This window comes from Brachyhypopomus gauderio, unplaced genomic scaffold (genome assembly GCF_052324685.1).
Source record: "Brachyhypopomus gauderio isolate BG-103 unplaced genomic scaffold, BGAUD_0.2 sc65, whole genome shotgun sequence".
In the NCBI taxonomy this organism is placed as follows: domain Eukaryota; kingdom Metazoa; phylum Chordata; class Actinopteri; order Gymnotiformes; family Hypopomidae; genus Brachyhypopomus; species Brachyhypopomus gauderio.
Window position 1 is genome coordinate 835,627 of NW_027506886.1, and position 14,199 is coordinate 849,825.

At 43.9% G+C, this 14,199-nt stretch overlaps 1 protein-coding gene across 4 annotated transcripts in view; it reads right to left on the reverse strand.

Annotated features, from left to right (window-relative positions):
* pcsk5b (proprotein convertase subtilisin/kexin type 5b) overlaps nt 1–11,018 on the reverse strand; it is a 40,183-nt gene extending 29,165 nt beyond the window's left edge. For all 4 annotated transcript variants that reach the window (XM_076989086.1, XM_076989087.1, XM_076989089.1 and 1 more), the window contains exons 1-8: nt 10,648–11,018; nt 8,331–8,435; nt 7,822–7,965; nt 6,399–6,542; nt 5,939–6,015; nt 1,777–1,865; nt 1,427–1,599; nt 425–637 (exon numbers count right to left, since the gene is read on the reverse strand). In XM_076989086.1, coding sequence (XP_076845201.1) covers nt 425–637; nt 1,427–1,599; nt 1,777–1,865; nt 5,939–6,015; nt 6,399–6,542; nt 7,822–7,965; nt 8,331–8,435; nt 10,648–10,824 — 1,122 coding nt within the window. In that variant the 5' untranslated portion in view covers nt 10,825–11,018. The remainder of the gene's footprint in view (nt 1–424; nt 638–1,426; nt 1,600–1,776; nt 1,866–5,938; nt 6,016–6,398; nt 6,543–7,821; nt 7,966–8,330; nt 8,436–10,647) is intronic.
* Nucleotides 11,019–14,199: the final 3,181 nt, after the last annotated feature.

Below are 14,199 nucleotides of genomic sequence, written 5' to 3' on the forward strand. Positions count from 1 at the left end.
TCTTGCCAACCTCCATCAAACAGCCATTGCAGGAGTCCATCTCCTCTCGTCAAACCCACATCCTTCATCCAAAGTATGTTACTGTGTGCTGCGAGTATGCATGAAATAATTGACAGGTCTGGGGCCGCCTTCTCATAGGGGAGTTTCCTGATTGGTTAATATAGCTAGATTGTGTGTATTTGTGCTGATTACAGAACCCAGGACTGTCAAATGATTTCTCCCTACTGTAGTGATACTTGGGAAGATACAAAGACAGTTTAGCCAAGGAGTTCTTGTGGATGACTTAAGTGGATGACTAAATATTACTGTCCAAAGTTATGCTTGGTAATTCATTTAATTGTCTGGTGACTTCCCATCAACCATTTGCGATCCTGTATAGTATCTTGCAAGCACAAAAATAAACCTACAACTCTGGATGACTTACAATCTTGCGGTCATAGTTCTCGCCACTGCTGTAGGTGGTGGTGAGGGTGGAGGCGCATTCTTCCAAGTACCAGGGCTTGCGGCCACTCTCTGCTGTGCTGCTGATGGAGATGGTGTAGATACTGTTGGTGTAGCCATCACATGAGCAGTGATCTCGACTCCGCCCCCCGTTACCTGATGCCCACACGAAGATGGAACCCCTTCCCTTCCTGCCCTGTGACGAGACAGAAACGAGAAGGCGGGACTTTTGTTTGTTACATTTTCAAAGGATTCGGCATTATTTCATGTTGCAATATGATTACGAAGCAGATCCTGATGCTCAGTGTAACAAATAATATTCTATAGGCCCCAAGCCCTACATGCCCTGTATTCATACACCTTCAACCCACAATAACTCGACTGGAATACTGCACGTCCATGACACAGATAGCATGTCTGAAACACACACAAACCCCTCCAGACATACCTTTGGCACAAACCGTTTACTGGCACACTTACATATGACTCAGACTACATAAACTATACCCATGTCCTGAAGGTTTCTCCCAAGTACAAGAATTACAACGTGGAAGGAACGTCAGTTCAGTCTGATGTTATGCTTCAAAGGCCCAAGACAAACAAATCCTAAAATTCCCTTCATCTCCATGACTAAAATAAGAAAAGCAGATGTCATTAATTACCTCCTGTACAGTCTCTTAAGTTACATTCCTGTACAATCTCTTAAGGGGGTCAGTACAATTGCACACATGTGACTCTAAAGAGTTTTTTCTGCGTCCGTGATAAATACAGCGTGACACTCTATGGGAAGAGGAACCGCCAGTGTTCTTTATTGCAAACATTTGTACAAATGTTTGTTGCTAGAAACAATTTGAGTAACATCTCAAGACTCTACTCCTCCCTACTACACTGTAGGAATATGTCTGAGTGCACAGTGCATTTACACGTGCAGGGGTTGGCTTGTATAGGCAGGTGGGGGGGGGGGGTGGAGTGTAGTGATCTCTACCTGCCGGATGCCGTTTTCAAAGGCCTGCCGGGCCAGGGAGGCAGGCCCGTCCACGGTTTTGCCGTCGTCGTCAGGGCCCCAGCTGGCACTGTAGATGTCGATGTGCTGTGGCTGCAAACTCAGAGACTTGGCTTCCACCATGTCGGTCACGTCTCCATCCAACATGCGAACACCTGCGCGCGCGCGCACACACACACACACACACACACACACACACACACACAGACAGCATGCAGAGTGATGGGGTGAGAGTGGAAGAAGCACATATTCATTAAGGCACACAACAGTGAGAGGTCGGGTTGCCTGGCCAAGGCAGTGATGGAGGGGAGAGGCAAACGTGCAGTGCTCACCCCCGATCTTGGCATTGTAGGCAATACCCACAGTGCAGTGGGAGTTGTTGGCGGACGCAGCCACTTCACCAGCACATCGTGTGCCATGCCTGTGGAAGACAAACATCAGTGTATGCACGCGTGCACACACACACACACGCCGAATAGAGGTCACTGAACTGATCATATACATACAACTAACCACAACAAAAACACCGACCATCCACACACATGTTCATATTCGAACACACACACACCACACACACGTTAGTGAGGCAACAGCTGTGCTGAAACTAAACATGCTCTCCTCTAGCCAAGCCGGCTCAAAACACAGTGGCTAAATATTTGAGCTATTGAGGAAAACATTTGAGAATTCCCTCAACCCTGTGCACAGATGACACGTGAATGCATTCTTAGTGGCATGGTTGACCTAAACTAAACCCACATGAACTTAAAATGTGATCACTCACCAAGGAAACAACATGAAGTCGGACATTATGAAGATCGGAGAGACAGAAAGAGAGACAGAAAGAGGGACAAAGAGAGAGACTGCATCTGCATTCCATTGTGGAACCTCCAGCAGAGAACAGCTGCACTGAAAAACGCATGCTACCATGGTAACCAATGTCTTAAATCCAAGACATTTAAAAAGGTGTGTGTGTGTGTGTGTGTGTGGGTGGGGGGGTCCAAAGACCCTTCACGTTCCAGACCAAGTCAGGACCCAGACATCATAGCAGCCATTAATGTTTACAGAGTTGACCTGGCATTACAACAAAGTACACATATGCGCTTCTGAAAATGTTTATTAAAGAATTTATCTGAACACATTCATAAACATTTAAAAATCTGAATACTTTTTTATTTTAAGTACAACTGGATATTTTGTTAGGTTTTATGCTTCCCACTAATACTTTACACCCTGGGTCACTGCAGAGAACCTTTGTACATTCACATCTGCCAGAAGAATACAGGTCAATATGAAAAGCAGAATCACACACACACACGCACGCACATGCACACACACACGCGCAGTATAACCTGGTCAGTCCTTTCCATGCACCATCAAGCCATATAAGAACACTTTTACAGAGACCAAAACACACTGTTCTCATTCCAAAACTCCATCAAAACCTCTAATACATAAATCATAATACCTCACCAGAGCTGCACCAATTACACAAAGCTAAGCATGTATTACCATACATATTAGGACTGGGCGATATATCGAGATTTTGAGAAATATTGATATATTTTCATACGAGATATAAGATGAGACAATATCGTTTATATTGATATAGTCTATGTCGCGTTAGTTACATGCGTTATGGGTTGCGTCCGAAACCGCATACTTCCATACTGAATAGTCAGTGTTGTGCCAGTTCACAGCTTTTCTGAACTAGTTCAGTTCATACATGCTCAAAGTGAACAGTTCACGTTCAAAGTTCACAATTTTAATTCTGAACTAGTTCAAAGTTCAGTTCATTTTACTTTTTTCGTGAGATATTTAAATAAATACTTTTTTCACACTACTGTAACGATTTGGCTGTTGCACAATCAAGGGGTGGACACAAATGCGAAGTAGAGCATACAATCTCATTAGATTTTATTTCATATCTTACATTTGCAGACGACACACTAGTGGACTGCGAATGATGTGACATGATGAATAGACCACGTTGGGAAGCAAGTAACGACCATACATGAACATGAAGACTAACAAAATACATGTATTGCCAGGCACGATACCACCTGAAAATGGAACAGAGACTTTAACCATACACAAACACGAAGCTAATCAAATCCACGAATCACAGATAAGGCGTGAATACCGTGCACATACAACTAGGAGCTAAAGAAACGACAATGACCCCGAAGGTATAGTCTGTACATAGGCTATACACACACACTTGTAAAACTAAGACTAGCTAACATGGAACAGCTGAAACAGAGGGGTGTGACAAGAACAAGTAAAACATCAAAACGATGAGAGACTAGTGTTTGTGTATGGTTAAAGTCTCTGTTCGAATTTCAGGTTCGTAGTATTTTAGGTTTTCAGTTCATGTTTGGTCTCTGTGTTCTCTAACGTGGTTTATGTTACGGGTTTGTTGAGTGTGTTTCTTGACTATGTACGGTCTCTTGTGCTCGAGTACGTTCTCTTAGTTCTGTTTGATATTTAGTCTTTGTCTTATTTCAAATTGAGGTTTAGGTCATTGTCGTTTATGTAGTTCTTGCTCTGTCTGTATTCTGTCTGGCCTGTGTAGGTTCCCTGAGCTTATATTTGGTTGCGTGTTTATGGCGTTAGCCTATTGGGGTGTCGTGCCTGGCAATACAGGTACGTCCTGTTAGTCTTCATGTTCGTGTGGTCGTTACTTGCTTCCCGTGTGTTTGTTCACGTCAGTGTATGTAACTATTAGTTGTACTCATAGTTGTGTTTGGTCTAGTTTTGTGCCCTTGTCGTTTCAGCTGCGTTGAGTGTATTAAACGTTAGTTCTTTATTCATCATGCCTCGTCATTCACGGTCCACTTGCGTGTCGTCTGTAAACGTAAGATACGAAATAAAATCAAATGAGATGGTATGCTCTACTTCGCATTTGTGTCCGCCCCTTGATTGCTCAACAGCCAAATCATTACATTCTGTTTACATGTTTTGTTATAAATAAATAATAATAATAAAAATAAATAAAAGTGCTTGTGTGATATATGGGACGTAGATTTGACTTATTACTGCCTCTTTGTTATTACCTTTTGGGAAGAAAAAACATCGAGATATATATCGTATATCGCCATTCAGCTAAAAAATATCGAGATATAATTTTTGCTCCATATCGCCCAGCCTTAATACATATTAACGATCACCAATTCGGATATTGAAGTATCTCCTCAAAAGTACTCCAATAATGGGCATGATCTTATAATAATCTTAACACATTACGATACCCAAACCCACACTACTGATCAAACAGCTCATACACATACATATACCGTATTGGACAGGTTTACATCTTTCAAATGCTCAACCAAATAAGAAAAAGAAAAAAAAAACAACAATACACAGCTTTTTCAGCATAATACACATATGGAAACCCAAGGGGCAAAATCCTCCAACACAGGATTAAATGAGTCTCCTTCAAAACATGTCCAAGATAATGGCCCAACACTTGAAACTGAAAATGATCTTGTGCTGACATGGCAGCATGATTCGATAAATCAGATTTACTGAAAATGTTTTAAAGGGATGCCAATTTTTTTTATAGGAACGCTATTAAAGTAAAATAAAGGGTTAAAGTAGTCCAGTGAGTAAGGACTTCCAGAGTATGGTCGAAGCATCATTCATGGTCAGTGTTGTTGGCTTCGTCAAAGGAAGCGCTGCACCAGAGAGAGCAGCCTTGCAGAACAACCCCCCCCCAGCACAGAAGCGCTGCACCAGGCAGCCATTATTCTATAGTTACATGCCTATACATGCCATGGAAATCCACCCTTCTAAAACACACTTCCTCCCAGAGAGCAATCGGGTTCAGACTCACCCTTAAGAATTCCTTGGGCCACTGAAATGACTTACGAGTGAAGCTACGCTGAAGCATCTGAATGCGCAAGAAGTAACAGTACAAATCAGTTTGACACTGAAAATTTACAGAGTCGCAGAAGTCTTGGGAAACACCTTCCATAAGGCCTCCTCATTAAACTAAAGCTTTATTTGCAACATGTGGTGATCAGTCTTAGGAGGACACGTTCTGGAGAACTAATACCGTTGAATGCGTAAAATGTCAATCAAACCGAGGGCCGAGGACGCGGCCACAGAGCGGTGGCACTTTTATACTTCGCTTTAGGACTGCAGTGTCTCTGAAGCTCTGGCAGAACAGGGATGGTTTTGACGAGCAAACCGGGCCAAGCTTTCTGCTCCAACCTTCCAAAAACGCTGTGATGCCATCTGGCACCGGCTCACACACGCTGGCAGAGTGGAAGCCACAGACACACACGCACACACACGGGGTATCCATCCAGTCACCACACACACACACACACAAAGCAAATATCCACATTCACAACCAACTACCCTGGTTCTGATTCTCTCCTGCCAACCCGGCAGAAGTGCTCTTTAAATCACGCTCCACTTCACACAGGTGAAACGGCTTAAGCAGTCTAAGGGCTGCTCGTGCACGCTCGCTCAATCCCGCACTCTTACTTGTTCTCGTTGCTGGCGTCATATCTGGGCATTGGATCCAAGTCATTCCCATTGACATCATAACTGGCCTGGTTGTCCTGAAAACGGGCGAGACCAGAGAAAGATGTGAGGATGGGCGCCGTTTAAAAAAAGCAAAATGAGGTCAGACACATTTATCATCGCACTGGTCAAGTGGGCTCAAGCTGATCATCCCGAAATACCGAGCTAAGCTGTAATTGGCTGGGCCCGTAATAAATGGATTCGCCTGTAATAGAATTTGATATTCAGGATAAGAAAAAAAGTAGGATTTCCTATAACGGTTGCTCACATATGGAGTAACACAGGCAGTAGGAGAATAGGCTTTGTGGAGAAGGATGAAGTGACCAGTTCTGCTACTCCAGGTCACATCAAGGAACAGCACGAGTCAAAGAAAACCACCGCATCATAAAAGGGACTCCGACGCAGCCGCACACACACTCACATAGTTCTGTACGAGATCTGGGTGGTTCCTCTCGATCCCGTCGTCCAGGATAGTGACCACCACTTCCTTTCCCGTGTAACCCCGCTTCCAGGCACCCACGATGTTCATGTCGGACTTACAGTTATGGATGTTCTCGTTACAATGCTGCCGACACACAAAGCGACAAAGTGAGCAGGTGAGGGGTCCAAGGGATGAGACAGATTATACATGGGGCAGATTACGGGAGGGGAATAAATTTGCAATGGTGGTGCTTCTCAGCTAGGAGAATGAGATGGCCCCAACTGTAACCCAGCACCTGGATAAAAACCTGATAACATTGCTTTCATAAACAGCCATCTTACTGTCAAGTTCTCTATTTTTGGGGCATTGCGATGTTATTTATTTTCATAACCTATTTGACTCCATGAAACCACAAAAGCTGATTTAAAAAACACAAAAATTCCTTTGGACTGGTTCAGGTACGCCATCTGAAAGTCGAGTTTATTTCACCTCCCACGACACCGCGCAAGGAGCGTGTGCGAGATAGCGGCATCCAGGTCAAAGTATCGATGTTATCTGAGGTGCATTAACCATTGACAGAGCAGAGAACACAACAACCCTGAACACCCCTCCCTTGATATTTGGTGCTTGTTTGTACAAAGCAAAATTCTGAACAGGCACAAGGGCAGGCAGTGATGCCAATTCCAGGACAACAGACCCAACAAATCAAACTCCGACTTGGCATCTTGAATGAGAAAAGGCCATCTGTTTCTGTATCATAACCTAAAATGCTGATGCGGGGGACTATGATGGAACAATAAGGCTCAAAGGCAACGAGGTCAAAGTGCCGCAGTCGATCCACCGGTGCTTTTCAGCGATCGAAGGTCAAAAAGGCGGAAGTTTTCTCTGTATGACTGTATTTCTATTTGACCTGACATTTCTTTATTTTTGAAAGTATTCCAGAAACAGGACATCCTCCCAATAAAATGTCAATGCTGCCAGAAAAAAAAAATATTGATTCTCGACTACAAAGGCGCATGACCAAATTTAAAACCAAGATAACATCTCCATCTAACAGGAAGCATCTGCGCTAAATGCTCTGCTAAGAAATGTGTCAGACCAAGACCAAGACTTCCACAAATAAGGCCCTTAGTGAACTAAGGTAATAAAGTGTTAGCTTAACAGCTTGTACAACCATCATTTGAAGATTTTATACATTGGACATTGAATTGTGTGCATTAGAATTGTGGAATGGCCCATGGTGAGAAAAGGGCATGTCTCATGGCAGCAGAACGGTGCTCTGTTCTGTGGGGATCTGGGTGAGGGTGAAGGGCAGTGCCAACGTGAATGCCAGCTCCAGTGCCATGTTAAACATGCAAATCGGTTGAATCCTGCAGCAGAAAGCAACCTTAACTCCATCCAGCTCGTGGTTTGGCATACTCACTATGTACCACATGCTGCTCCATTTAGCATCGTTGAAGTAAATTAAATTGGACTGGACCGGGCTGGACTTCACGAGACCCGGATGCGATGGTTTATAATCGCGTTTCACCCTCCTCTTCACCACCTGCTGCTCGATCCACTCCACCTAAAGAGGAAGCCATGAGTGCACAAACAATATTTACATAATTCTAATATACAATAGCAAGTGATGAAAAGGATACAATATAATGTTTGTGAGACGGGATTTGGTCAAAAACCTGGGTCCAACTGTGGTGCTTGCAGGGTATGTCCCAATGATTTAAGATGCTACTTTTGTGTGTGTGTGTGTGTGTGTGTGTGGACACTGATCCCTGTATTTTGGTCTCAGAGGAGCCACATCTGCAATCGCCTCACATAATTCAGTTAATTGGCCACACTTTCTAGTTCATATCATAACACCAATGTTCGAGTAACAACCAGAAAGTTCATATCCAACACCCAGGTGTGTGGTAGTCATGACAACAGCCTGACCTTTGGCTCCATGGAGATGAAGCTGTGTATGCCTCGGCTGGAGAGCGTCGACCTTTTTATCGTGCGGCTGTGGAAGAAGTGGTAGTAGTCCTTCAGGTCACCAATCTACAGGAACGACACAAACCCGTTACTGAGGTTTTACAAGACACACATGGAGTCCAAGCACAGGTGTGGAAATCTAACAAATCACCCGTTACATTTATCTTGGTCCAAACTAACCAGAGCCTCTTAGAAGAGGCTTGAACTGCTAAAACAGGGCTGAAATATTGATATGGGTCACATGTGGGCAGTTCCTGCTCAGTCATTAGAATCCCGTGTTACTTTAGAGGACCGATCACTTTACAGAGGAGACCTCAGTTCATACGTGTCCCTGACGGCAGACGGCTAGGAGACGCGTTCCAGCCATGCGAGCGGAGAACAATCACGCGGTGCATCTGCATGAACAAAAGCATTCGCCGGCTCACGTGACCAAAACGCTCAAATGCTAAACCAGACCACCAGATCACGCCACACCTGACCTACACTTTGTGTTTTGGCCTTTCCACAGAAGACCAAACCGTCTCTGGCGTGTTCCTACATTGGCCAAACACCACAAAAATCAGGTATGGATGAGGCAAGCCAGCTCATCTCGGTGATCTGTGGGAGGATTTTTCTGAATAAAAATTATGAGTCACAAGAACGTCCTTCACTCCAGTTCTGGATTCCTCAAACAAGTCCTCACAAAAACAGGCCAAGCCTGCCATGCGTGTAACAACACACTGACCCTTTCATGATAACTTACGCCACAGTCACATTTTATGAAATCGTAAAATTTATTATAGTATAAAATATATTATAAATAGAGCAGAAGTGTGTGGCCCCTGTGGTCCACTGCTGTGAGAGGCACCATTCAGAAAAGCATCAGAGAGCCGGTCTTATGAATGTCTTTCGAGTATGAATGGCAAATAATGACATCTTGAATATTTAGTGCCACACGCACAAATTCATTAAATGCGTTCAGAGATTTCATGATTTCATCAGGAACGCAGCACGTCATATTCCATTAATATTCATGTGCCTGCACTTCAAACCTGACCGGGTGAACAAGGAAACGCCGATTTGAGCCTTGACCCCACCAGTGTAGATATGCTCAACAAACTCCACGATATGTAGACAATAAAAATTATATGCAAAAAGCTGAAGGTGAAAAAGAAACAAGATTTCATAAGTAAGCTGGATAGACATACTCACTCTACACACCTCCAGAAAGCATTCTGTAGTCTACCATAACTAGGTGTACAGTAGAACACACACAAGCTAAAACTAATGATACTGTACACACAGTTTAAAGCACGACGTATTTAGCGTCCTTCTCGGGCATACCAATTAGACTTAATTGTACAGGGTTTGAAAGAACATGATCTAGGGCAAAAATACAACAAAAAAATACCTTGCTGACAAATCCAAAAGCCGAATCATTAAGCCTTATCAGAAAGTACTTGAAAGTTGGCTTATGAATGCAATGCATGTCTGAACAAGGATGCCAAAAAAACATCTCCAACGGAAACAGTTATTTAGGGTAACCGAGATCATGGATCTTCTGTCAATTTTAGGTTTGGGTACATTTTATTAACCTTTTTTCCTAAATATATATCACGTGCTAACCGTATAGCCTAATATAACTGTCACGGTCACGTAAAATGTGAAGGAAGACACGCTCGCGTTTGTCGTTTCGCAGAACCTTTTAGTATTTCCAAGCATAGCAGAGACAAGCTGACGATTTACGTTGGCGGTCCAGGCAACCCCAGGGGCCCAATTATTTACTAGAATTCCTCTATTGACTGCGTTGCCTGCGTCGAACCGACCACAGCGCACCGGACCGGACCGGTGAACACCTGTTGTTCCAGGGAGCGGGGGGCTGCGTCCGCTCGGTGGTACCGCGGTCTGGCTCGGGGACGAAGGGGGACCCGGGGGCCAGATGTACCGACCACGCATCTGTACGACCGTAGACGGACACACACACACACACACACACACACTGTAACAGGATATTGTCCAGAACTGTGTGAAACTATCGGAAACTTTTTTGGGGTGCGAGGTAGCGCGTTTCCCTTCTATAAAACGCTTTTATCTCTCTTTTATGGTCTAAACTCGAGTTAAACCGATAACTCCAGCTTACCGCTTTCTAGATGGCAAAGATTAGGCTACACATGACAAAATATAGGGACAGGACTTGGGAGGGAGACTGAAACGTGGAGATTATATATATTATACATCATATATCATATCATCACAGGCTACATTGAGCGAGAAATATGGGAGAAAACTAGCAGCCTACCTGACCCAGGTTTTTATAACCGTATCTGCTCGCTATGTGATCAGCAAACTCTGGTCCCCCTGCTATCCGAACAGCCCAATGGTTGGTGTAAATCCGAGCTGTGCACGGGGGGGACGTGAAGCCCGACCACAGCGCCAGCACGCACAGCAAGCCTCGCAAAGCGCCGTCCGAACGCATCTTCCCCACTCTTCCTCGACTCCCCGGTCAGGGAGAAAGCAACAACCAAACTTCGTCTCGCCGCGGATCGAGGATTCTCATAGAACTGTCCGCTGACCCCCCCACATACGCTCCAAAGAAGGGATAAAGAGAGCCGAGCTCGCTCACAAGCCTCCGTTCCTTCGTGCTGTGTTTTCGGCTTCCCAGTGCATCTGGGGGGGGGGGGGGGGGGGGGGGTGGAGGGGTGTGTGTGGGGGGGGGCGAAGTTAGCGATGCCCACGGCTGTACTCCGTCCGTGACGGAGAGCGAAGTCTGTTTGCACAGCTTTGGTTGATCTGCTCCTCCAACACGGTAGTTCTCCTGGTTTAGTCAAGTGGAGATATGGCTGTAGCGCCTCCCTCAAATAACTAGCGCCACTCCGGAGTGGGCCACGGGGAACGGACCCGTGGGGTTAGCCGGGCTCCGCTGGGTCTTAAGCACACTCTGCTTCCCCAGTAAAGATGTCATTTTAGAGGAGATGAATTCACACGCCTCTGAAACGCCACAGAGGTCCAAACGTGACCCTCGAGATTGTCACACGTCACAGCAAATGGCCGGACTAGATTTCTTTTTAAATATGGCGTGAGAAAGTCTGAACTTCTCAAAGCAGCATCACAGGGAAGGACAACTCAAGCTCATAGATATGAGGATAAATATTTGAATTCCTCGTTTGTATTTGCTTTCAGTCTTGGGTTGTTGTTGTTTGTATGTTTATTTTTTGTTTGTTTGTTTTTACCAAAATGTATTAGACTGCACGTTCATTCCCCTCTGGGTTACTAGAACAGGGCCCCGACGATCAGGTGGACTCCTGGGACCATTTAACTACTTAAATATTCGACTCACCGTTCCTCCCGAACGAGACATACCTTTGATGGAGAGGGTATATGGTTAGCGTTACGCGTCAGCCTGATTCAGTTATTGATTGATTGATCTTTGTTTTGGTAGCAGTTGCCCAGTTACCCCCCCCCCCCCCCCAGCACTTCAGAGTCGGTGCACACTGCGCAGTCTGTTCCGTTTCGCATACAAGTGCGAATCAGCATAATTGCACTAATTACGGCCAATTTCTCCATGAAAGGAGTCGCTGTCAAATCCAACAACAAACGAGGGACAAGAATATCTCACGGTCCTTATAAACCAGATGAAAGGCACGAAAACACCATGTGAGCGCCGCTATTCAGCGCCAGAGCAGGATTGTAATTTAAAGCAGCGAGAGGAGGAAAAAAAAACATGCAAAGATTGTGGAGGGAAATCAACTATCCAGCTCACGGAGGAAGCGGGCAATCCCATTCACCGCGCCGCTTCACCACTGGGGGAGGAAGGGGGGGTCGCAAATTCCGCGTGACAGCCATTTCCCCAAGAGCCAAGCGCCCCCCACCAAGTGTCTTTCTTGGCCTAAAGTGTGTGAGAGCGGTTAATAGTGACAACACGCACCCCCCGCATTCCAGCGTGCATTCCTGCTGCCGCTCAACGCAACGTCAACGACCCGGTCGATGAATAGCAGCAATTAAGTATTTATTTTACATTACAAATGCGTATCCGGAGAAAAGTAAACAAGACGAGGCAACACTCATGTCACGGACCACCGACGATAACGCCTGAGACGTATTTTTATTCCTTCACGTTCAAAATAAAAGTAAAAAAAACATAAATGGGATAAACAAAAGGACGCTATCTCAGCAACTGATGACTTGATATCTTCACACTGAATTTTGTCAGAGTGCACCTGGCATTCAAAACACTACATACATTAAAGAGATCTGTCTAATCCACCGATGAATTAGACATTGGGCTGTTCATATTGACCTATAGAGACGGGCAGCAGTTACTGTTACTCCTCCATACTGTTACTGCGACTACCACTTGTGTTAACAGGTGATCGCCAAAGATGTTGCTTTCAAACTGATTTTAAGGAAAGTACCGGGTAAGGTTAATCGTTTTGGGTGTTATTATATGATGGGTAAGAAGAGAATAAACGAGAAAAAGATTTACGTTTGGTATTTCAGAACAGATGTCTCGTATAACGTCTGGTTCGTGTTCGAGTGCAGAACTGTGTTCATGAAGAGATGATGGCTGCCTGTGTGGACGAGCCCAAACATTAAAAAACACTGATTAACACCACACCAAGGTCCGTTGATATTCCAGAAGCATAATGTGAAGAAATGACATTATGTTGAAATTAGACATTAGACCACCGTTACAGTAGTAAGAGCTGGATTCATTTCTTCCAAAGCCTTTGAGAAAGAGATGCTCTGATTAATGGACATAACTGTTTTGCGAAAATTAACAGCGGACGATGGTACAAAAATCTCGAAAGCATAACCGAATGCATATCACATGACGAAGCAAGCTGCAAACCAGTATGCTTGCCTTCAGTATAATACAGTAAACTACTAGCCTGCATAAATATATATTTTGAAGTATGTAGGCCTACTTCAAGTCTATTCAAAATGAAATGATCAAAATAAGGAAAATAGGCCTTTTGGTAGCCTATTTCAATGTAGATAGACATTTTCAGCCTAACTGCATTACCATCATGTTTTTATTCATCTAGGACTACTGCGATAAATGCACAAAAGAACTGTTTCATTAATAAATAAATAAAAAACTATAGTAATGTACAATCAACAGTAAAGAAAACCGAATAAATAACACGTTGATTAACCCCTTTTATTTACTAGGATGACATACTGGCTCCCTCTAGTGGTTAAGAACGAAAAGTAGCCTTGTATAGTTGGTCCATGAGCTGCGAGCGTCGATCTGTGGATTCTCTAGATGTCCCCGAGGATTGGAAATAACACACTGATAATCCTTCTACTTTGGACAATTAAACAAAATCATTTAGTGTATCTGAAAAAAAGAAGCAACAATGTTACTCGTATAGAGAGCCATGTAAACCATGTTAGCTGTGTTTTTTTTAATACACAGGGCATGTCTTATGGTAGTGTGAAAGAATTTCTTACACAGGAAAATTTAATATGATAGTGTACGAGTCTAAAAGTAATATTGAACTTGGGACACACTGGAATAAAAAAAATGCAATGGCTCAAATTAAACATTTATATAAGCTATTTGGGTGTTCAAAATCTATTGGCAAAATGCTGTATAGTTATCAGTGAGAAAGCAGTTCAAATACTGTGAAGTTACCATAAAGACGTGAGCTGTGATCTTCAAAAATCATTTCTGTAGTTAAAAAGTAACCGTTTTCTAGTGAGAATTTAAGAATTGTTCCAGATGAACATAAAGATTGATGTTGAAGGTTCCACTGGAACAGCTACAAACCCTTAAACACTAGACGTGCATCACTAGCCCTTTTCGAATGTCTCCATTATACAGTTATGGTCAAAATGTTTCTGTGCA